Raw genomic sequence first — 25863 nt, forward strand, 5'->3', positions numbered from 1 at the left:
ACCTCAGTCAATTCCCAACCCAACCTGTATTTTAAGTTGGTCACGATGGGTCTGTGTGCCAAGTTTGGTCCAGATCCATTACTGGTGGGATGCACAGTGCTCTCTTTACGTGGGTGGACTGCAACTCCCATCATCCAAGGTTCATCTCCTCCAAACCAGTATTTTCTATTGGTCATTAGGGGAGATGTGTGTCTGTGTGTCAAGTTAATCCAGATCCAGCATTAGTGGAACTTATTCGACTCTCTGGAAGTGTGTGGACTACAACTCCCATCAACCTCAGTCAATTCCCAACCCAACCTGTATTTTAAGTTGGTCACAATGGGTCTGTGTGCCAAGTTTGGTCCAGATCCATTATTGGTGGGATTCACAGTGCTCTCTTTATGTGGGTGGACTGCAACTCCCATCATCCAAGATTCATCTCCTCCAAACCAGTATTTTCTATTGGTAGTTAGGGGAGATGTGTGTCTGTGTGTCAAGTTAATCCAGATCCATCATTAGTGGAACTTATTCGACTCTCTGGATGTGTGTGGACTACAACTCCCATCAACCTCAGTCAATTCCCAATCCAACCTGTATTTTAAGTTGTTCACGATGGGTCTGTGTGCCAAGTTTGGTCCAGATCCATTATTGGTGGGATTCACAGTGCTCTCTTTATGTGGGTGGACTGCAACTCCCATCATCCAAGGTTCATCTCCTCCAAAACCAGTATTTTCTATTGGTCATTAGGGGAGATGTGTGTCTGTGTGTCACGTTAATCCAGATCCATCATTAGTGGAATTCACTCGACTCTCTGGATGTGTGTGGACTACAACTCCCATCAACCTCAGTCAATTCCCAACCCAACCTGTATTTTAAGTTGGTCACAATGGGTCTGTGTGCCAAGTTTGGTCCAGATCCATTGTTGGTGGGATTCACAGAGCTCTCTGGATGTGGGAGCATGTCTAGAAAATACACCTAGACCTATTTCCTATTTTTATTGTATAGCTAGAGAGCTACATATAGATACTTAAATAGATGTAGGTGTTCTAAGACACGGAAACTGTGGATACAGAGAGCCAACTGTAGTAACAATTTTATCCTTTCCTTCTGTCTTTCTCTCAGACATGAGACTCCTGGCAGCGATTCAGTTCACATTCCGTTGCAGAGTCGGGGGTCACAGGGTCCTCTTGCACCTCTTTGAAGTGGTCTTTGAGGACTTCGGCCACGGCATCCACGGCCTCCTTGTTCATCGGGCAGTCATAGAGGCCGTCTTCGAGCGTATACCGGGCATGGGCGGTGTGCACCACGGCCGGGTGATGCGCCTGCAGCTTGGTGTCCACAAAGTAGTTGTATTCTTTCGGTCTGTGATGCAGCATCACCAAGATGGCCTTTGGCTCACCTGGAAGGAGAAACGCAGAGGAAGCCAAGGAGGGGCTGGAGGAAAACAGGTCTGTGCCCTGGCATGATTAAATATGAATCTATATATATAAAAGAGTGATGGCATCAGGGCAGCGGACAAAACAACAAAACTACAGGCCCCCCAACCTCGAAATTTGACAACACAACCCATCATTCACAGCTCTAGGTTGATACAACAAAAAGAAAAGAAAAATAAAGTCCTAATTACAGGGAGAGAATAATAGTTTTTATCCAATTGCTGCCAGTTTGAAGGCTAAGCTCCGCCCACTTGGTCTCCTAGCAACCTACTCAGCCCAGGGGACAGGCACAGTTAGCCCTCACTTAGGCCTCTTCCACAGATTATCTGATTTTAACTGGATTATATGGCAGTGTAGACTCAAGGTGCTTCCACACAGCTATATAACTCATTTAGAATCTTATATTATCTGCTTTGAACTGGATTATCTTGACTCCACACTGCCATATAATCCACTTCAGTGTGCATACTAAACATAAAGACTACCATACAACAGATATTCAATGCCACCACTACCTCAACAATTTCTCACCAACACCACCAGACAAAGCCACAGCAACACGTGGCCGGGCACAGCTAGTATCCTATATACTAGAAGATAAGCCTTTGAGGTTCCCTTCCAACTTGAGGATTCTAGGAAAGAAATGAACTGCTTTTGGCCCTGCCTTCTGTTCATAGAATCCTAGAGTTGGAAGGGAACCCCAAAGGCCACCCAGTCCAACCCCTTCTGCCATGCTTGTTAGACATGTATCCTAAAAAGTTCCCACCATCATGTTCTCCAATTTTGTTCAGATTTTAGCAGCAGCGCCAGTCAGGTGTTAAACTAAGTTTCCCAAAATGTGAGGTCTTTGACTGCAATAGTTGCTATCTAGACCCCTTTACCTGAAGGGTAAAGTCAGTGTGTGCACAACATTTAACAAAATGCTATTTTTGGGGTCTAATAATATTGATACTAAATGTATAAGAATGGCTAGTAAACTAGCCGTACAGTTTTTTCCCCCCCTGCTGATTCCATTGAAATTAATTTTTACATTATGGATGCAAAATCCAGTTGAACAAGTTGACTCAAAGGGTTGTTGTGTGTTTTCCAGGCTGTATGGCCATGTTCCAGAACTATTTGAAGCCTGGTCGGGATAAGCACCCAACCGTCAAGCTCATCTCACTGTTTACCTAAGCAGTTTTCAAACTGCCCTGGGTCCCCTTGGGGAGATAGGGTGGAATATAAATAAAGTGTTGTTGTTGTTGTTGTTGTTGTTGTTGTTGTTGTTGTTGTTGTTGTTGTTGTTGTTACCTACACTTGAACATCACCAGCATTCCACTTCTGCAGTGATTAAACCTCTTTGGATGTTTTTAAAATAAATGGAGGCTAAATGGCCATCTGTTGGGAAGGCTTTGACTGTGCATCTCTGCCTGGCTGATGGGGGTTGAACTAGATGCCCTTTGGGGATCCCTTTCAACTCTAGTGAAGTATAGACTGCCTGGGAGTCCAGTAGAGTCTCCTTCTCTGCAGGATTTTGAACTGAGGCTGGGTGGCCATCTGTCAGGAGGGCTTTGAGTGCATCTTCCTGCCAAGAAGCCTTTATTTTTGGAGGGAGGGAATACACACACAAGCGTTTTTCATTGAAACGCCTATGGAATACAGGCGACATATTAATGTATCCCGATGCACAGTTTGGAAAGCTGTGCCCGAGGCTCTTATTGATGCAGCCAACAATCTCATTGGCTTTTTTAGCTGCTGCATTGCCTATAGACTTATGTTCATCTTGTGGTCTCTTAGGACTGCTAGGTCCCTTTCCAATGAACTGTTTCCAAGCCAGGTGTCACCCAGCCTATATGTGGGCATTTCATGTTTTCTGCCAAAGGGTCATACTTCTACTGTTTACTTTCAGCAACAGTAGAACTGACCAGAGCAGAATTCCATTCCTAGCCAGTTCAAGCCTTATTGCATTGTTTGCTGTAACTGAATGCCCATTACAATCTGTTGCCCGTTCTCTGCCCTCCTGATGCCAAGGCTGCAACTGAAAGACATGCAGGTAGTCAGACTAAGGAGGTGAAAAGACAAGAGAGGCTTGGTGAGCTGGGCTGTGGTGCAGGCTGGTTAGCAGCCAGCTGCAATAAATCACTCTGACCAAGAGGTCATGAGTTTGAGGCCAGCCGTGTCGGGGTGAACACCCGGCAATTAAAACATAAAATAGGCCCTGCTCGTTGTTGACCTAAGCAACCCGAAAGATAGTTTATTTATTTATTTCTTACATTTATGTGTCACCCTTCTCACCCCGAAGGGGACTCAGAGCAGCTTACAAATTAAATTTACATATAATATTATATTATTAGCATAGTACAATACTGGCAATAAATTATTATATTGTACTATAATTACTAATTTTAACCTTTTTACTCTGTATTTGTCTAGGAGCGGGTTATTAGGCCGCAGGTTGGGATGTTTTGTATCTTTACATGGTTTTATTGTATGTATGCATAAGTGTGTACGTATTGTATGTTTTACATGTTTTGATATGGTCAAAAGTGACTAATCAATAAAGAATTGTTGTTGTATATTGTACTATATCTCTTAAGACTGACGGATCCCTTTCCAATGAACTGTTTCCAAGCCAGGTGTCACCCAGCCTATATGTGGGTATTTCATGTTTTCTGCCAAAGTTAATAGTTGAATCTATCAAGTAGGAAATTTAGGTACCACTGGTATGTGGGGAGGCTAATTTATGAAACCATAAAAATCACCCAGCCGCCGTTGGAATGAGGAAGTGCCGTCGCAGTGGATGATGAAGCAGCTGCTCTCCCTGTGGCCGGAATCAAGCATACCCTCAGGAAGCTGGAAGCTGGAGAAGGTTTAAATTGCCTCTGTGTCTGTCTCTGTTCTATGTGTATATGGGCATTGAATGTTTGCCTTATATGTGTACAATGTGATCCGCCCTGAGTCCCCTCTGGGGTGAGAAAGGCGGAATATAAATACTGTAAATAAAAAAAATAAATACTGACCTTGGAGGCCTTCCATAGCATTCTGCATGTCGGTGCCCATCCGGGAGACCACCGGGCAGAAGACCAGCAGGAAGTGGCCGGAGTCCTCTTGGTAATCCTCTGTCTTGAGGTTGATGTCATGTCTGAAAAGGTGGTCAGCAACGTCCTTTAGGAAGTCCTTCTCGCAGTCGCCAGTCCGCCCAGTGACACGGACTTGGATGGTGACATCTGAGAAGAGATGAGAACAGGGTCCTGGTCAAAGTTTTCTTGGAGACCAAGAGAATGCAAAGGAAATGGTTTCTGGATGGACGGACCGAAGAGCTGCCCTCTCCTCGCATCTTGCTGAATCAGGAAAAAGACAGGGCAAGCATAAAGTAAAACAAAATATTTATGACACTGCATTTCTCATTTGTATGACTGGTGTTGAAGAAAGTGGGAGAAGAAGAAAAACAACTCCTTGGAAATGTGGCACCTGAGGAGAGTTCTGCAGATCCCCAAAATTGGCAAGAGAAGAGCAATAAAGCGGTCCGGGAGCAAATCAAGCCCAATCCTTCTCTAGAAGTCAACATGAGCAAAATGAGGTTGCATCACTTGGGACTCCCTAGAAAATGCAATAATGCTTGGATGGGTAGAAGGCAGCAAGGAAAGTGGAAGACTGCACTACAGATAGATAAACTCTATCAAGGATATGTAAATAAAAGATCAATAAATAACAAGACCAATAAGCCAGTTCTGTAGAAAATTGAGCCTGAACTCTCCCTAGAGGTCAAGGCGACCAAACGGAGGTGGTCACACCATGAAAAACAAGACTCTCTAGAAAAGAACCATAGAATCAAAGAATAATAGCCATCTAGTCCAACCCCTGCCATGCAGGAAAAGCACAATCAAAGCACCCCTGACAGATGGCCATACAGTTCCTCCAAGGAAGGAAGCTTCCACCACACCCTGAGGCAGAGAGTTCCACTGCTGAACAGCTCTTCTTACAGTCAGGAAGTCCTTCCTCATGTTCAGGTGGAATCTTCTTTCCTGTCATTTGAACCCATGGCTCCATTGAGTCCTAGTCTCCAGGGCAGCAGAACACAAGCATCTCCCTCTTCCTTGTGAGACCCTTTCACATATTTATGCATGACCATCTCCTCTCAAAATTATCTTCTGAAGCTAAACAGACCCAGTTCTTTAAGATGCTACTCATGGGGGTTATTCATGGTCTCCAGGCCTTGGATCCTTTTAGTCGCCTTCTTCCTCTGGACACCTTCTAGTTTAGTGTCAGGATGTGAAAGTCTAGCACTCATAACAGCTGAACTCTCCACATCTCGTCAGAACAATGGGGGGGTGGGAGATAATCTAAATGATAAGAGTCATCTGGCCAGGAGGATGAGTTTTATGGCCTGCTCTGGTTTTTCAAGCCTGGGAAAGGACTACATAACAGATACGTATGAATATGGAAAGGGGGGGGGGAGGTAGGAGGTGGTTATACTCGGGGTTTGGCGGGAATACATTAGTTCTAGCTTCGTTTTCAACTTGTAAAGAAGGTCTTCAATAAAGCATTTCTAAGGAACTGCCTGTGTGAGCCTGCTTTGAGTCCTATAGCTTTCAAGAGCTGACACTTATCAATCTCTCCTTCAAACCGTGGAGCCCAGAATTGGACACAAGGCAATTCCAGGTAAAGAGGTCTGACCAAAGCCGGATTGAGAGGCACCATGACTTCCCTTGATCTAGACACTGGACTCCTATTGATGCAGCCCAAAATCCCATTGGCTTTTTTAGCTGCTGCCTCACGCTCTTGGCTCATGTTCAACTTGATCCCCCCAAGGACTCCAAGATCCTTTTCACAAGGACTGTTGTTGAGCCAAGTGCTCCCCATCCTGTATCTTTGCATTCCATTTTTTTCTGCCTGAATGAAGTATCTTACATTTGTCCTTGCTGAAATGCATTTTGTTAGTTTTGGCCAATCAGCTCTCTAATTTGTGGAGGTCATTTTGAATCCTGATCCTATCCTCTGGAGTATTAGCTCTCCTAATTTGGTGTCATCTGCAAACTTGATAAGGAGGCCCTCTAAATCTTCATCCAAGTCATTAATAAAGATGTTGAAAAGAACTGAAAAGCCCAGGAGCGAATCCTGTGGCATTCAACTCATCACTTCTTTCCAGATGAAGAGGGAACATTGTGGAGAAGCACCCTTTGGATTCGGTCACTTAACCAGATCCACCTAATAGTAGCCTTGCCTAGCCCACATTGGACTAGCTTGCTTGCAAGAAGGTCATGGGGGACTCTGTTGAAGACCTTCCTGAAACCAAGATGCTTTGAATGCGATTTCCTGCTTCTTAGCAGGGGGCTGGACTGGATGGCCCATGAGGTCTCTTCCAACTCTACTATTCTATGATTCTATGATAAGATGTGTTCCATCCACAGCATTCCCTGCATCTACCAAGCTTGTAAATCTATTGAAAAAAGAGATGAGTCTGGCATGACTTGTTCTTGAGAAATCATGGCATTCTTTTATAGGAAACTAGCTGTGCCCGGCCACGCGTTGCTGTGGCAAAGTCTGGTGGTCTGGGAAATAAAGTATTGAGGAATTGGTGGTAGTTAAGGTCAAGGGTAAAGGTTTTCTCCTGACATTAAGTCCAGTTGTGTCCGACTGCACACTGAAGTGGATTATATGGCAGTGTGGAGTCAAGATAATCCAGTTCAAAGCAGAGAATATAAGATTCTAAATGGGTTATATAGCTGTGTGGAAGGGCCTTGAGTCTACACTGCCATGTAATCCAGTTCAAATCAGATAATCTGTATTGTATAGGCAGTATGGAAGAGGCCTAAGTGAGGCCAAACTCTGCCTGTCCCCTGGGCTGAGTGGGTTGCTAGGAGACCAAGTGGGCGGAGCTTAGCCTTCTAACTGGCAGCAATTGGATAAAAACAATTATTGTGTTGCCGAAGGCTTTCATGGCCAGGATCACAGGGCTGTTGTATGTCTTTCGGGCTGTGTGGCCATGTTGCAGAAGTATTCTCTCCTGACGTTTCGCCCACATCTATGGCAGGCATCCCAGTTTATCCATGCCACACAGCCTCTGAGAATGCCTGCCATAGATGTGGGCAAAACGTCAGGAGAGAATACTTCTGCAACATGGCCACACATCCCGAAAGACATACAACAACCCAAAAACAATTATTCCTCTCCCTCTAATTAGGACTTAATTTTTCTTTTTGTTGTACGAACGTAGAGGCATGGATGAGGGGTTGTGCTGCCAAGTTTAGTGTTTCTGGGATGTGTAGTTTTGTTGTTTCGTCCTAGGCCGAAATTTCATTATTCTTTTATATATATAGAAGTAGAGATTCTTGTCTTCTTGGACGGGTAGGAGGCAACAGGAAAGGTAGGAAGGTTAGGAGGCCCCATTCCAGATGGATGGACTCCATCAAGGAAGTTACAATGACTTATCTGGTCTGGCAAGACCTGAGCAGGGCCATTGATGATCAAAGATCCGGAACTTCTCTCATTCCTAGTATCAAAGTGGTCTTGAAGACACGGAATAAAAAAGATCCAGAGAGATCACACCGACTCCTAGGTGTTTGGATAGAAACAGAATCACTAACGGCCCAAAATGCTTTGAATGCAATTTCCTGCTTCTTAGCGGGGGGGTTGGACTAGATGGCCCATGAGGTCTCTTCCAACTCTACTATTCTATGATTCTATGATTCTATGCCTGTCTGTTGAAATGGTGAGAGGTTTACATTGTGCCGACTGATCCCGGTGTGGCCATGCAGCACAGAACTGGAATGCTGCAAAACCAAATCACCTGAATCACCTGTGAATCTAGAAGGAGAAATGTTTCCTTTATCCTCACGTGTCTCATTCACCATCAGACCTTCCAGTGGCATTCCACCTACCTTTCAGCACCTTAACCCAGTCTGTCTTCTCTGTCTCAGCCTCTTGGAGCTGTTCATTTAGCTGCAGATCCTCCTCATTCAGCTGCTCATGTTCTTGTATCGCTTGGGCCTGGGCCGCAGGAGGTGAGGATGGACTTGCAATCTGCAAAGGAGGGGAAAACCTGCAGGCTTGCAAGCAACACAAGGGTGGGGTGGGAATACTCTGCAGCACATGTGTCAAAACTCCTGTCCTTCCACGTGGGCCTCCTCCAGATGCTGGGCTCCAGCCCCTGCCTTCCTCCTTATTAGACACCATGACTAGGGCCATATGGGAGGTGGGATACAGTCACATTATCTGGAAGGCTGCAGTTTGTTCTGTTGCTTCAGGAAAGAAACAATGCTTGTGGATAGGAGGCTTGACTTCAAAAGGTTCCCTGGCCTTGCCATTCCCATCATCCCCAATGTGCACGGTGGAGAATGAGAGACCCAAACCAGGGAAAAACTAAAGAACCGACCAACATGTAAAAACATGATATCTGGCCCTCTGTATCCATGCATTCTCTGCCCAGGGATTCAGATTGTCAGATCCTTTTCGTATCAGCTTGAGTTTGATGCTGGGAACAACTATGAAGACTCAAGGTGCATCTACACCAGGGGTCCCCAAATTAAGGCCCGTGGGCCGGATGCGGCCCTCCAAGGTCATTGACCTGGCCCCTGTCCTAAACTTTAAACTTAGGGTTAACCTAAGTCTACCTGGTCTTTGGAGGTCTCTTTGCTTACTTATAGCCTTATGAGATCATCTAGATGGTCTTTGAAGGTCTCTTTGCTTAGCTACGGCCTTATGAGGCCATCTAGATGGCTTTTGGAGGTCCTTTTCCTTACCTATGGTCCTATAAGATGGTCTAGATGGCCTTTGAGGGTCCCTTTCCTTACCTATGGTTTTATGAGATTGTCTAGATGGCCTTTGGGAGCCCCTTTCCTTGCGTATGGTCTTATGAAACCATCTAAACGGTCTTTGAGGGTTCCTTTCCTTACCAATGGTCTTATGAGACCATTTCGATGGTCTTTGGAGGCTTCTTTGCTTACTTATGGTCTTATGAGATCGTCTAGATCAAGGGTCCTCAAACTAAGGCCCTCCAAGGTCATTGACCTGGCCTCTGTCCTAAACTTTAGACTTAGGGTTGACCTAAGTCTGAAACGACTTGAAGGCACACAACAACAACCATCCTAATTTTGGACTATTTTATCATAGTCCAGCCCCCCAACAGTCTGAGGGACTGTGAATCAGCCCTCCACTCAAAAAGTTTGAGGACCCCTGATCTACACTGTGTCATGAGCACAGATTAACACCACTTTAACTTCAGTGCCTCTGCCTATGTAGGTGTTGGAAAAGTGAGGAAAATGTTGGGGCATTTCACCATCTGTGCTGGTCTTGCAAAAAAGACGCAGAAATACTGGACTCAAATGCATATGATGCTGGAAGAAACTCTAGAGGTGAAAATCATGATGAAAGCAGAGCCTAGAAAGGAAACATGGAGGGTGATGCCAATGCATGGAAACTCTGAGGCTGAGAGAGTGGCACTTCTTACCGAAAGGCACCCAGCGGGGTCAGGGACACAGCCTGAGGCTCCATTCACTATGCACACCACGCTCTTGGAATTTCTTCCTTCCTTCCTTCCTTCCTTCCTTCCTTCCTTCCTTCCTTCCTTCCTTCCTTCCTTCCTTCCTTCCTTCCCTTCCCTTCCCTTCCCTTCCCTTCCCTTCCCTTCTTCCCCTCTCTTCTTTTTCCTCCCTTTCTCCTTTTCCTTTCTCCCTTTCTCCTTCCTCCTTTCCTATCTTTCTTCCTTTCTCCGTCTTCCTTCCTACTTCTCTCTCTTTTTCTTTCTTTCTTTCTTTCTTTCTTTCTTTCTTTCTTTCTTTCTTTCTTTCTTTCTTTCTCCCACCTTCATTCCTGTCTTTGTCCCTTTCTTCCATTTTTCCCTTTCTCCCTCCCTCCTTCCCTTTTTTCCTTCTTTCCTTTTCTCCCTCCCTGTCTTCCTTTCTCCTTCCTTTTTTCTTCCTTTCTCCCTCCTTCCTTTTTTCTTCACTCCCATTTTTCTCTTTCTTTCTCCCTTCCTCTCTTCCTTTCTATCTCCCTGCTTCCTTTTTTCTTCATTCTCATTTTCTTTCTTCCTTGCTTCCTTTCTTCCTTCCTTCCTTCCTTCCTTCCTTCCTTCCTTCCTTCCTTCCTTTCTTTCTTTCTTTCTCCCTTCCTCTCTTCCTTCCTTTCTCCCTTCCTACCTTTCTTTCTTTCTCCCTTCCTCTCTTTTCTGTCTCCCTCCTTCCTTTTTTCCCTTTCTTCACTCCTTTCTTTCTTTCTTTCTTTCTTTCTTTCTTTCTTTCTCCCTTCCTCTCTTCCTTCCTGTCTCCTTCCTTCCTTCCTTAGAATCCTAGATTTGGAAGAGACCTGGTGGCCCATCCAGTCCAACCCCATTCTCCCAAGAAGCATGAAAATCGCATTCAAAGAACCCCCAACAGATGGCCACCCAGCCTCTGCTTCAAAGCCTCCAAAGGAGGAGCCTCCACCGCACTCCGAGGCAGAGAGTTCCACTGCTGAACAGCTCTCCTTACAGTGAGGAAGTTCTTCTTCATGTTCAGGTGGAATCTCCTTCCTTTCCTGTTGTTTGAAGCCCTTGTTCCATTGCATCCTAGTCTCCAGGGCAGCAGAAGACAAGAAAAGGGGCCAAACTCAACAGACAAGGAGGGTGAGATTCCTCGCAGAGCCACAGCCCCTTGGTCTACCTGGTGTGTGACACTCGTCAATACATTTCCTTTTTGGCCGAGTGTGTTTACTTTATTTCCACACAATCGTTTTTAGCGTTACAGTAGAGTCTCACTTATCCAAGCTAAACGGGCCGGCAGAACCTTGGATAAGTGAATATCTTGGATAATAAGGAGGGATTAAGGAGAAGCCTATTAAACATCAAATTAGGTTATGATTTTACAAATTAAGCACCAAAACTTCATGTTAAACAACAAATTTGACGGAAAAAACAGTTCAATATGCAGTAATGTTATGTTGTAATTACTATACTGTAGAGTCTCACTTATCCAACATTCTGGATTATCCAACACATTTTGTAGTCAATGTTTTCAATATGTCGTGATATTTTGATGCTAATTTTGTAAATACAGTAATTACAACATAACTTTACTGCGTATTGAACTACTTTTTCTGTCAAATTTGTTGTCTAACATGATGTTTTGGTGCTTAATTTGTAAAATCATAACCTATTTTGATGTTTAATAGGCTTTTTCTTAATCACTCCTTATTATCCAACATATTCGCTTATCCAACGTTCTGCCGGCCCGTTTATGTTGGATAAGTGAGACTCTACTGTATTTACGGATTTAGCACCAAAATATCACGATATATTGAAAACACTGACTACAAAAATGGCTTGGATAATCCAGAAACTTGGATAAGCGAGGCTTGGATAAGTGAGACTCTACTGTACTACATTATGACGACCTGTTTTTGTGGAATTATCTTTGTTATATATTTATGTTTAGCCTCCGAATCAAAATCGGCGTCGAAGGGAACCTCGGGGTGGGCACTGCGGCAGGGTCTGGGGGTGCCGGCGAACTACAACTCCCAAGGTCCCCTGGCAATTCAATCTGCCCTCGTCCCGCCCTGTGGCTCCCCTTTGCTCTTTCTCGGAAACCGAACCGGGCTGGCCCCGACCCAGGCCAAGAAAGGGCTTGCTGTGCCCGGCTCTCTGCGCATGCTCGGGGGCTCTCTTCCCACTGAGGCGGGGGCGCACAAGGGGGTTTCTGCGCATGCACAGAGCGCCGCCCTCTGGCTCCTTACCTGGGCAGATTCCAAGAACCAGTTGACAAAGGACCAAAAGCAATCAAGGGTCGGAAAACCCACAGGAACATAATCAAGGATGGTGGGCAAGTAACTAAGGGGAGCGGGAAGGTTTCCCCCCCAGGTCCTAGCGCCCGCCTCCTCCTGAGGAGACCCCTCTGCGTGGGGAGCCTCCATGGCTGCAGGGGGGCAACAGGAAGGAGGGAAGATGTTGTAAATAAGGAAAGCGAAAGAGAAACAGGAGAGAAGGACTCGGCCCTCCCCCGCCCCGCCCACTTAACGAGGACCCCGCCCACCCCCGGCCCAAGCCCAGCGCCTCTGAGCAGCTGCAGAGTTCCCTTCGCCTTCCCTCCCTCCACCTGGTAGAGAAAGGTTCCTGAGCATATACAGAGTGCCCAAGGGCTTTGGTGGTCTGTGCGTGCCCCTGCCCCAGAGCCCTTTGGTTCCCTGAAGAAGACCCCAAGGCTGCATCCACACTGGGCAGGGAAAACGACGCTGAGGGGGGTCTGTAATTGGCTAAGGGAACGAATCCAGGAACGAACTTCCTGGAAAGAAGTCAGGAGTGGAGTGCCATCAGCGGGGTTCCCTCTCCTTCCCTTTCACTGTCCACTGACATCCTTTTCTCCGAGCAAAGTCGCTACTTTGGGAGACAATGGTGATCTTTGGGTCTTTGAACAACATGGCTGAGGATCATGGCTTCAATGCTGGTGGTCTTGCTTCTTCTTCCAGAACACAGATCATCATCATCATCATCATTTAATTACTTATTAATCGCCCTCCATCCAAGATGCTCTAGGCCAGGGGTCCCCAAACTAAGGCCCGGGGGCCAGATGCGGCCCTCCAAGTTCATTGACCTGGCCCCTGTCCTGAACTTTAGACTTAGGGTTGACCTAAGTCTACCTGATCTTTGGAGGTCTTTTTGCTTACCTATGGTCTTATGAGATCGTCTAGATGGTCTTTGAAGGTCTCTTTGCTTAGCTACGGCCTTATGAGACCATCTAGATGGCCTTTGAAGGTCTCTTTGCTTAGCTACGGTCTTATGAGACCATCTAGATGGCCTTTGAAGGTCTCTTTGCTCAGCTACGGCCTTATGAGACCATCTAGATGGCCTTTGAAGGTCTCTTTGCTTAGCTACGGTCTTATGAGACCATCTAGATGGCCTTTGAAGGTCTCTTTGCTTAGCTACGGTCTTATGAGACCATCTAGATGGCCTTTGAAGGTCTCTTTGCTTAGCTACGGCCTTATGAGACCATCTAGATGGCCTTTGAAGGTCTCTTTGCTTAGCTACGGCCTTATGAGACCATCTAGATGGCCTTTGAAGGTCTCTTTGCTTAGCTACGGCCTTATGAGACCATCTAGATGCTCTTTGAAGGTCTCTTTGCTTAGCTACGGCCTTATGAGACCATCTAGATGGCCTTTGAAGGTCTCTTTGCTTAACTACGGCCTTATGAGACCATCTAGATGGCCTTTGAAGGTCTCTTTGCTTAGCTACGGCCTTATGAGACCATCTAGATGGCCTTTGAAGGTCTCTTTGCTTAACTACGGCCTTATGAGACCATCTAGATGGCCTTTGAAGGTCTCTTTGCTTATCTACTGCCTTATGAGACCATCTAGATGGCCTTTGAAGGTTTCTTTGCTTAGCTACGGCCTTATGAGACCATCTAGATGGCCTTTGAAGGTCTCTTTGCTTAGCTACGGCCTTATGAGACCATCTAGATGGCCTTTGAAGGTCTCTTTGCTTAGCTACGGCCTTATGAGACCATCTAGATGGCCTTTGAAGGTCTCTTTGCTTAGCTACGGCCTTATGAGACCATCTAGATGGCCTTTGAAGGTCTCTTTGCTTAGCTACGGCCTTATGAGACCATCTAGATGGCCTTTGAAGGTCTCTTTGCTTAGCTACGGCCTTATGAGACCATCTAGATGGCCTTTGAAGGTCTCTTTGCTTAGCTACGGCCTTATGAGACCATCTAGATGGCCTTTGAAGGTCTCTTTGCTTAACTACGGCCTTATGAGACCATCTAGATGGCCTTTGAAGGTCTCTTTGCTTAGCTACTGCCTTATGAGACCATCTAGATGGCCTTTGAAGGTCTCTTTGCTTAGCTACGGCCTTATGAGACCATCTAGATGGCCTTTGAAGGTCTCTTTGCTTAGCTACGGCCTTATGAGACCATCTAGATGGTCTTTGAAGGTCTCTTTGCTTAGCTACAGCAGGGGTCCCCAAACTAAGGCCCGGGGGCCGGATGCGGCCCTCCAAGGTCATTTACCTGGCACCCGCCCTCATTTATAATATATTTTTATATCAGTTTTAATAATATAATATATTGTATACACAAATGATATTGATAATATTATCATTTTATACAATATAATACTAATAATACCATATAGTAATATTAATTATATGTTATATATTACATATAATATTACAGTATAATGGTATAGTTCAATATAGTAATACATAATGCTAATATTGTGCTATGCTAATAATATAATATATTGTATGTACATACAGCTGCTCTGACTCCCCTTCAGGGTGAGAAGGGCAGGATATAAATGTAGCAAATAAATGTAGTAAATGAATAAATAAATAATTTTAGACTTAGGCTCGCCCAGAGTCTGAAATGACTTAAAGGCACACAACAACAACAACAACAATCCTAATTAACTTGACTATCTCATTGGCCAGAAGCAGGCCCACACTTCCCGTTGAAATCCTGATAGGTTTATGTTGGTTAAAATTATTTTCATTTTTTAAATATTGTATTGTTCTTTCATTGTTGTTTTGTTGTTGTTGTTGTTGTTTTGCACTACAAATAAGACATGTGCAGTGTGCATAGGAATTTGTTCATTTTTTTTTTCAAATAATAATTTGGCCCCTCAACAGTCTGAAGGATTGTGGACTGGCCCTCTGCTTTAAAAGTTAGGGGACCCCTGTGCTACAGTCTTATGAGACCATCTAGATGGCTTTTGGAGGCCACTTTCCTTACCTATGGTCCTATGAGACCATCTAGATGGCCTTTGGGGGCCCCTTTCCTTACCTATGGTCTTATGAGACCATCTAGATGGTCTTTGGAGGCCTCTTTGCTTACCTATGGTCTTATGAGATCGTCTAAATCAGGGGTCCCCAAACTAAGGCCCATGGGCTGGATGCGGCCCTCCAAGGTCATTTCCCTGGCCTCTGTCCTAAACTTTAGACTTAGGGTTTACCTAAGTCTAAAATAACTTGAAGGCACACAACAACAACAATCTTAATTTTGGACTATTTCATCATAGTCTGGCCCCCTAACAGTCTGAGGGACTGTGAATCGGCCCTCCACTTAAAATGTTTGAGGACCCCTGCTCTAGGCGATTTACAAGATAAAATTGTAAAGGATAAAAACATACATACAAATATTGATAAAATTAACATAGATCAAAAGCTCTAGTAAAGAGCCAGGTCTTGAGTGCTAGGGTCAAAGGCCCTAACTCAGATGTGTGTCTGCCTGTTTTTCCAAAAGATTTGCAGGGTTTTTTCAAAGGTAGCGCTGATAACATTGTTCCAGACGTCGTCGAGAGTGACGTTTGTAGGCGGACCATGTTCTGCAGGCAAACAACATTTGGGAGGACAATAGCATTACAAACAAGCCTCTAGGTCTCCCTACCAATGTCCTGATCCTCAAACAATTCGAACATGTGAAATATCCCTCAGATATACAGTGGGCCCTTGCTAATAATAATAATAATAAAGTGAAAAACCTGCTTTGATTGAAGTCAAAAATCAGAAACTCCCCAAAGCACAGCAGACAAAAAACCAGTACAAGAAAACCACACTACAAACTAGAGCTGACAGCTGGCACAACAAAACATTGCATGGAAAGTTCCTTGACAAAATTGAAGGAAAAGCTGACAAGAAGAAGACCTGGCTCTGGCTCACGAATGGGACCCTGAAGAAGGAGACAGAAGGCCTGATCCTTGCAGCCCAGGAACAAGCCATCAGGACAAAGGCCATTCAGGCCAAGATCGAAAAATCAGCTGATGACCCAAAATGCAGACTGTGCAAGGAAACCGACGAAACCATGGATCATATCCTCAGCTGCTGTAAGAAAATCGCACAGACAGACTACAAACAGAGGCACAACTATGTGGCCCAAATGATTAATTGGAACTTATGCATCAAGTACCACCTTCCAGCAGCAAAGAACTGGTGGGATCACAAACCTGCAAAAGTATTGGAGAATGAGCACACAAAGATACTGTGGGACTTCCGAATCCAGACTGACAAAGTTCTGGAACACAACACACCAGACATCACAGTTGTGGGGGGAAAAAGGTTTGGATCATTGATGTTGCCATCCCAGGTGACAGTCGCATTGACGAAAAACAACAGGAAAAACTCAGCCGCTATCAGGACCTCAAGATGGAACTTCAAAGACTCTGGCAGAAACCAGTGCAGGTGGTCCCGGTGGTGATGGGCACATTGGGTGCTGTGCCAAAAGATCTCAGCCGGCATTTGGAAACAATAGACATTGACAAAATTATGATCTGCCAATTGCAAAAGGCCACCCTGCTGGGATCTGTGCGCATCATCCGAAAATACTTGGGAAGTGTTCGACTTGTGATTTTGTGAAACGAAATCCAGCATATCAATCTTGTTTGCTGTGACATAAAATAAAATAATAATAATAATAATCTTACCCATCTCCGCGCAGGGACTCGGGGTGGCTAACATGGGCCCAAGCCCAGATAACCACAATAAAACAGGATAAAATACATATGGAACAAAACAAGCATCATCAACAAGAAAATTTAAACAGACTAAAACACCATTTTGAGCAATAATGTAGTAATTAAATAAAAACCACCATATAAAAGCAAAACAGCAAATTAAAATAAGAGAACTGGGCAAAGGTGCTACCAAAAGAATCAAAATGAGGACAAATAGCATAGTGTGTTGGTGATGTTTAGCCTGGAGAAAAGAAGGTTGAGAGAAAAAGACATGAGAGTGAGGGTTAAATAAAAAGCGGACCTAGATTTTGCCGCTTTATATACAGTTGTCTATAATGAGATTTGTGTATCCATGACACCATTCGATAGAATGGGATTGGAGCATCCAGTTTTCGGTGTCCACCTGGGGAGGGATGTCCTGGAATCAAAGGTCAGTGGAGACCGAGGGCTTGCTATATTACTGCATATGTTGGGAGTGCCATTGGATTATGCCCGTGTTTTGGGAGATTACTGTCATGCGCACGGAGAGCCAGCACAGATGTTTGAGGATCGGAAAAGATTCAACCCAGAGGGAAATTCCTCTATGGGACCATGGGCACCTCACCCCCTTTCAGCCTTAGCAGAAGACCAGGGCAACCAATATCTTGGGAGTAAATCTGCCCAAGAAAAAGCATTGGATAAATATCTAACAACAGCAACCACATCATTTATCTGAGGACATAGACTCAGGATTCCTCTACACCAGGCACCCTCAAACTGTGGCCTTCCAGCTGTTTGGGAACAAGCTGCCCATGGCTTCCGGGAGTTGGAGGCCCAAACACCTGGAAGGCTGAAGTTTGAGGATGCCTGCTCAACATTCTCAAATGGAGGGGTTCAGAAAAAAACGGAAGACCTGGCTATGTACACAGGCGTTTGAAAAATAAGTATGTGTTGGCTTCGATGCCGTCTGAATTAAGGCTCTTGTATAAGGTCTGGTGGATGAATGGCATAAGCACTTTGCATTGTTTTCAACTTTGTATATTGTATTTTCTGACTGTTTTAACTGTTTTAACCTTTTAGTTCATTGCATAACGGTGTAACGGCACCAATTGCCACTTGCAAGCCACCCTGAGTCCCCTCGAGTGAGAAGGGCAGGGTATAAATAATTGAAATAAATAAATTGAAATAATTGTGATGAGTGTATGATGAATGTATTGCCAGCTCTTAAGTTTCCAGGTGTGAGTGTGTGTGAGCAATTCTCTACCTTAAAGGGACGGTCACCCATGCTTTCCCCCGCTCAATGTAATGAGGTTGTGAGGCTGCACCAACCGTATAAAATTAATGCAGCCTGGCATCACTTTAGTGGCATTGGCTCAATGGTTAAGGGGTAAAGGTAAAGGTTTTTCCCGACATCAAGTCTAGTCAAGTCCAGTTCTGGGGGTTGGTGCTCATCTCCATTTCTAAGCTGAAGAGATACCATTATCTGTAGACACCTCCAAGGTCATGTGGCCAGCATGACTGCATGGAGTGCTGTTACCTTCCCATCAGAGTGGTACCTATTGATCTACCCACATTTGCATGTTTTCGAACTGCTAGGTTGGCAGAAGCTGGGGCTGACAGCAGGAGCTCACCCCACTCCCCGGATTCTAACCAACCTTTCAGTCAGCAAGTTCAGCAGTTCAGTGGTTTAACACACTGCGCCAACGGGGCTCCCAGTTCAATCGGTACATACCCTGTTTCCCTGAAAATAAGACAGTGTCTTATATTAATTTTTGCTCCTGACTATGCGACTGAGCAGCAGCAGCAAAGATGCGCTAGGTCTTATTTTCAGGGGATGTTTTATTTTTCCACGAAGAAGAATTCACATTTATTGTTGAACAAAAAAAAAAGAATATTTATTATATACTGTACAGTAGTTGTCATCACAAACCGGCATAACCAAACTGTGAATCCTATCAAGAATTTCTTGTTACAACCATTATTTCCATGTACAACACTATGGTAGGTACATTTACCGATCTTACATGCTCTGGTGTTCTGTTTGGCGGGCATGGTTCCAAACAAAAACTTTGCTAGGTCTTACTTTCGGGGGAGGCCTTATATTTAGCAATTCAGCAAAACCTCTACTAGGTCTTATTTTCAGGAGATGTCTTATTTTCAGGGAAACAGGGTACATCTATAGTACAGAATGAATGCAGTTGGGTGTCACTTTAACTGCCATGGCTCCATGCAATGAAATCCTGGGAGTTGTAGTTTTACAAGGCTTCTTGCTCTCTCTACCACAGAGGATTGGTGCCGCACCAAACTACATCTTCCATGATTCCACTGCACTGAGCTATGGCTGCTAAAGGGCTGCGTGTTGGAGATTTATCAATCTCACATGTCTGTTTCAGTCTGTTTTCTGACCCCCAATTTCCATTTGCACGCCCTCATGACCGAGATACATACTTCAATTCCCTTTGAAGAAGGAGAGTAAAAGTTGTTGTTTCTTTTCTTCTCAGTCAGTTCTGGTCTTAGTCTGTATCTGTGCATGATGCTCTAACCAGCCACATGGTAGTTTTCTCTTTTTGTCCCCTATTTACTCCTTATTTTACTGGGGTTTTTTTCTATATGGATTTGATCAATCCAACAAAGTTTTGAACCTGTGTGATGATTTGCACAAGTTTGTTAAGTACAGTTCTTTTTTCAGTCTTGCCATTTTGGCCTCTGATATATGATGAGCGCATGTTACATGTTGCTATTTTTTATCAATGGGAGCAAACGGGGATCTTGGAACCTTTTTAAAGCTCATTCTATCAATCAACCATTTAAACATGTATTTCTCCACTAACTGGACCAAAACTGAGACTTCCCAAGACCAACAGAAAATACTGGAGGGTTTATGGGGCAACTGACCTCGGATAGTGGGAGTTATAGTTCACCTCTGTAAAGAAGTGGGGATAAATCTTTTTAAAAATCCCACCTCGGACACCAATTGCAGAGATGTGGAGATGGAGGTTGTTTTTATTAATTAATTATTATATATTTTAAATCCGCTGCCACCAGTTATTAAAGATGTTTATTTTAAAACGCTGCCACCAAATTATAGAGGTTTTTATAATGCTGCCACCAAATGTTAAGGGGATTATCAACTCTTGCCACCACTATTGGAAGATTTAGCCACTGGCTACTTAGAGAGGAAACTTTTAAATTTTGTTTTTCTTTCTTCTTCTTGTTTATTCTTGATGTGTGTATATATGACAGAGACTGAGATGTTTGAGAGAACAATAACATGTTTATTGAGGCACAAGCTTAATGGTTACAATAACCTTTCTTCTTGTTTGAGGCATGTTACTGAACAGTTGCAAAGCTATATTGAGGTGTTCCAAACTTCTTAAAACATCAGTTCTTTCTCCACTGCCTAAAACTGCAGTCACCCTGTGAATTCCAATCACAGAATATCTGTTACTAGTCAGGAGACAGACTACCTTAAAATAGGTCACCAAACTTATTTTAGAATTGACTCAAAATCCAACATTTGAGCCCCCCTGATCCTCTCAACTGAGAATCAGACTTCCCTGTATCTTATCAGGGCACATACTACCTAAAACAAGTCACCAAACTTATTTTAGAATTGACTCAAAATCAAACATTTGAGCCCCCCGATCCTCTCAACTGAGAATCAGTCTTAACTGCACCTTCTCAGGCACATACTACAAAAACCAACCTTCCCTGTGGTTCGCTGACCAGAGACTGAGTTTCCCTCCAAAATCTGCTCTCTCTTAAGCTAAACACAGTTGGCTTACTTCTCCATGACAACCAGCCTCTGAGTGCTGAAGTGGCTATTCCCTTCATGCATTAACAATAATACTTACCATTTTAAAACATAACCACACAATTAAACATAACATTAATATAGAAGGTTTGTCACTTGCTAAGGAAGAACTATTAGCCAAAATGTCTGATGACATTTCGTGTGACGTCCTATGCATACAGGAAACACACAGAGACATCACAATGAGAAGACCAAAAATTCTTGGAATGCAACTGGCAGTGGAACGACCTCACAGACAATATGGCAGTGCCATTTTTGTACGATCTGGTGTAGCAATCTCTGCAACTTCCCTCACTGAAGTGAACAACATTGAAATCTTATCTGTGGAACTTGATAGTTGCATCGTATCGTCACTGTACAAACCACCTGGGGCTGATTTCTATTTTACGCCCCCAGGCAATTGTCACAATCATGAAGCCCATTTTGTTGTGGGAGATTTGAATAGCCATACCTCTGTCTGGGGCTATGACGAAGATGATAGAAATGGCGAAGCAGTTCTAACGTGGGCTGACAATAGCAGAATGAGTCTCCTCCATGATAGTAAATTACCACCATCTTTCAATAGCGGCCAATGGAAGCGTGGTTATAACCCTGACCTGATTTTTGTAAAGGAAAGCATAAGCCACCAATGCATCAAAAGGGTATTAAACCCGATACCTAACACACAACACAGACCAATATGCTGCGTAGCATATGCAGCTGTAAGACCAAAAAGTGTCCCATTCCGCAGAAGATATAACTTCAATAAAGCTAACTGGACAAAGTTTACAGAGACCTTGGAAGCTGCTATTTCTGATATAGAACCTTCTATAGAAAATTATGACCTGTTTGTAGAAGCTGTGAAAAGATCCTCAAGGCTCTCAATCCCTAGAGGCTGTCGCACAAGCTACCTACCAGGCCTAAACGAAGAATCGCGAAATCAGCTACAGGAATATCTCAGACTATTTCAAGAGAATCCATACAGTGATGGGACTATAGCAGCAGGCCAAAAACTGTCTACAGCCTTAGCTAATGCTAAGAAAGACCGTTGGATAGAGCTGCTTGAGAACCTTGACATGTCCAAGAGTAGCCGAAAAGCCTGGCAATTGCTGAGACGCCTGGATAGTGACCCTCTGGTCAACCATGGACATGCAAACGTGACACCAGACCAGATAGCTCACCAGCTAATTCAGAATGGGAAAACCAACCACAGTAGAATAAAGATGAAAATCAACAGGGTGCCAGAACTTGAAACCCACCAGTTGTCTTCTCCTCTAAACCTGAAAGAACTCAGAGAAGCCATCAAGCGATGCAAGACTGGTAAAGCACCTGGCCTAGATGACCTGATGATGGAGCAAATCAAACACTTGGGGCCCAAAGCTGAAAACTGGCTTTTGAAATTCTACAATCAATGCTTGGCACACAAACAGATTCCCAGAACATGGAGGAAAACTAAGGTCATTGCCATTTTAAAACCTGGTAAAGATGCCTCCAATGCCAGGAACTACCGACCAATCTCCCTCTTATGTCATCTATATAAAGTCTATGAGAGGATGCTATTAAATCGACTAGGACCTGTTATCGAACCCAAGCTTATTGCACAACAAGCAGGTTTCAGACCAGGGAAAAACTGTACAGGTCAAATTCTTCATCTGACTGAGCATATCGAGGAAGGCTATGAGAAAGGCTGCATCACGGGAACAGTCTTTGTGGACCTTACAGCAGCCTATGACACGGTGCAACATAGAAAAATGCTGCATAAAGTCTACCATATCACCCGGGACTTTGACTTTACAAAAACTGTCCAGACCCTCCTGGAAAACCGCAGCTTCTATGTGGAGTTTCAGGGCCGGAAAAGCAGATGGAGGAGGCAAAAGAATGGTTTACCCCAAGGCAGCGTTCTTGCACCGACCTTGTTTAACATCTTCATGAATGATCAGACACAACCACCACTCACAAAGAGCTTTATATATGCTGATGACCTTGGCCTTACAACACAAGCAAAAGATTTTGAAACAGTTGAAAAGTAACTCACTAATGCCTTGAAAGATCTCTCCAGCTACTACAAAGAGAACCACCTGAAGCCCAACCCTTCCAAGACACAAGTGTGTGCTTTCCACCTACGTAACTATGAAGCCAACAGGAAACTGAAAGTTACTTGGGAAGGCCAAGAGCTCGAACACTGTTTCCATCCTAAATATCTTGGTGTCACTTTAGATCGAACACTAACATATAGGAAACACGGCATGAACACCAAGCACAAAGTAGCTGTACGCAACAACATCCTGAGGAAACTGACTGGAAGTGCATGGGGTGCAGACCCACAAGTAATAAGAACATCAGCCCTGGCCTTGTCTTCCTCAACTGCTGAGTACGCCTGTCCTGTTTGGCACAAGTCTGCCCATGCAAAGCAGGTGGACATAGCACTGAAAGAAACATGCAGAATAATCACAGGATGCCTTAAATCTACACCTGTTGATAAACTCTACAAGTTAGCTGGCATTGCCCCTCCTGACGTGCGACGGGAAGTTGCTGCTAACGGTGAGAGAAAGAAGGTCGAACATTGTGAAAGCCACCCACTGCATGGCTATCAGCCTCCTCCCACCAGACTCAAATCAAGGAAGGGCTTCATGAGAACCACCACTCCTCTTGATGTTCCTCCAGCAACAGCACGGGTGTCCCTCTGGGGAGCTAAACCTGGCAATTCTAACTGGATGGCCCCCCATGAGGGTCTTCCTTCCTCCCGGGGCAAACCAGGAATGGGCAACTTGGAAGTCCCTGAACAGACTCAGGAGCGGAGTGGGCAGATCTAAAGACAACTTGGCAAGGTGGCACTACCTGGAGGAATCCTCCACCTTGTGTGACTGTGGAGCAGAACAAACAACTCCGCAACAGGAACACACACTTTCAAGCCAGGAACAGAACTTTGTCATTATTGACACTTTTTAGAGCCTGGCTGCCTGGCCATCTGTCCAGACAGATTTGGTTGTGTACTTGTGGCATCCAACATTAGGGTGCTTTTTCTGTTAGCCTCCTGCATGACCTTGGCTCTCAGTCTTTACATTCCTCTCCTGCACATCCATGTCCCAACAGCCAGTAGTAAGTTTTTGCCATTGACTCAACTGTACCCATGTTGTCAGCATACACCCATCGAGAAACCAACATGTATAACCTGGCAACATCATCCTGTTGCATAAGTACACCACTAAACCTGTCTGCACAGATAGCCATTCAACAAGGTCTGACTAATTACAGTAATGATGACATTCTGTTCCTTGTTTGAAAGTGTCTGTTCCTGTTTCATTATGTACTACTTAATGTGTACTTGTTGCACCCCAGGAACTTCATTTTCTGCCACAAAATTCATTAAACAGGTGAAGGACAAAGTTCCTCTTCCCAGGACAAAGTTTTTGCCTTCTGCTCAAGTGTCACTTTTTTTTAGGAACTGACCCATCAGGAACAAACATCTCAAACCCAGATAAAAAAATCCAGTGATTTCTGATTGCAGGGACATACAGACAGGCGAAGATCTGGATATTCAGCTCAAAACCGGGATGTTCCTGTACCTGGAAATCATGCTTTTTTGCCTTTTGTAGCGATTGCTTCTGGGTTTGTAGGGAACAGCATTTGGACACTGTAAAGAATTTGTAACGTCTGCCACCAATTTGGGGTGATGCAACCACCAAAGACACAGGGAGACGTTTACTTTTCTTTAAAGGGTAGCATAACTTGGCTTATAATATATGTAGTAGAGACTTGGATGTTGGAAGAACAATTTTATTCAGGTACAGAGCGTAGTGGTTTCAATGATGCTTCTCACTTAGAGGTACACTTTCTTCAATGGTTACAATAATAACATATGATAGATTCCCTCTCAAAGGAATTTCTTCTTCCCTTGAACCGTTTAAACTTTTTTCTTCTCTTACAACCGATGCTATCAACTGCTCACTTTGGATCTGAGATTGCTTTCCCTTACCACTCAGACTCTACCAATAAACCCAAGTAAGTCACTTGGCTTGCCTAAACTGGCACTACTAGAGATCTGAACTACCCTGGTTTCCCTAACCTGAAACCAGTCTCTTCCCTGTGACTCTCAGATCACAGACTGAGTTTTGAACTTCCCTGTGATTCCCCTGATCACAGACTGAGTTTATTTTTCAAACTCTGCTCTCTTCTGCTAAACGGCAGTTGGCTCCACCTACTTCTCCATGGCAACCAGCCTCTGAGTGCTGAGATGGCTACTCCCTTCATGCAATAACTATAATACTTACCCTTTTAAAACATAAACACACAATTAAACATGGCTCTTCCGGTGTGCTTTCGGAGAGTAACTGTCATACACCTCCTTTGTTACTCCCCCCAACATCTATCCTCTAGACTGTTTCACTATCTCATGTCCCTGTTCCCCATGGTTTTATTCTTATTCCTTCTTACCCCAGTTTTAACTTAGTGTTCATGCGGCCCGCCCTTGTTATGTTATGTTGCTTTTTGATTTTGTTCTGTACTGTACATTGTTATTTTTTATATTGTTTAATTGTATTATGATATGTTGTTTTTATATTTTGTTATATTGTATTGTCTTGGGCATGGCCCCATGTAAGCCGCCCCGAGTCCCCGTTGGGGAGATGGTGGCGGGGTATAAATAAAGATTATTATTATTATTATTATTATTATTATTATTATTATTATTATTATTAAACATAACATCTGTAAATCAAAATTCATACTGCGGGAGCTCCTGGGATAAAGGGACTGTGTGGACGGGCCCTAAGATGCTTCTCTGACTATAGGGATGAAAAGTGAGGCAAATATATTAGTGATGCTCAACTGTTTCTTCTATTTGCTTGAAAACGTTTTTGAGCTTTACCAAAATTAAATGTTACAAATGATAATTCTGAAGACCAATTGCCAGGAAAATTCAATGTGGTAACTTGATGCAAGTTGTGGATAGGATACCCACGACCAGATTAACAGCTGTTTAAGACTCGGCATGTCTGTAGCAGTTACCAAGACTGAAGTCTTAATACTACAAACCCACATTGGGCTCACTGTGCACTATATCAAGGACTCAACACACTTCATAGAAAAGATCAGCAACCTCAAGCCAAGCACCAAGGACATCCTAATCAGCTTCGATGTGGTGTCCCTATTTACTAAGGTCCCGGTAACTGACACCCTCACACTAATCAAACAAAACTTCCCAGAAGACATCACAGCCCTGTTTCACCACTGTCTCACCACTAGCTACTTTCAGTGGGACAATGGATTCTATGAACAGAAAGA

The 25863-nt window shown here is 44.1% G+C and overlaps 1 protein-coding gene across 2 annotated transcripts; it reads right to left on the bottom strand.

The window, feature by feature from the left end:
• Nucleotides 1-959: 959 nt before the first annotated feature.
• Nucleotides 960-12319, bottom strand: LOC100556672 (uncharacterized). Of its 2 annotated transcripts, none has more exons than XM_062969048.1 (4): nt 12105-12319; nt 8276-8417; nt 4415-4621; nt 960-1378 (listed from the first exon to the last, which is right to left on the bottom strand). In XM_062969048.1, exons 1-4 carry the CDS (start codon nt 12279-12281, stop codon nt 1098-1100), a joined length of 807 nt encoding a protein of 268 aa, XP_062825118.1. In that variant the 5' UTR covers nt 12282-12319; the 3' UTR covers nt 960-1097. The 2 variants fall into 2 exon arrangements, with proteins under 2 accessions (XP_062825118.1, XP_062825123.1); XM_062969053.1 differs by lacking the exon at nt 12105-12319 and adding an exon at nt 10865-10992.
• Nucleotides 12320-25863: the final 13544 nt, after the last annotated feature.

Source organism: Anolis carolinensis, chromosome 1 (genome assembly GCF_035594765.1).
Source record: "Anolis carolinensis isolate JA03-04 chromosome 1, rAnoCar3.1.pri, whole genome shotgun sequence".
Taxonomy (NCBI): Eukaryota; Metazoa; Chordata; class Lepidosauria; order Squamata; family Dactyloidae; genus Anolis; species Anolis carolinensis.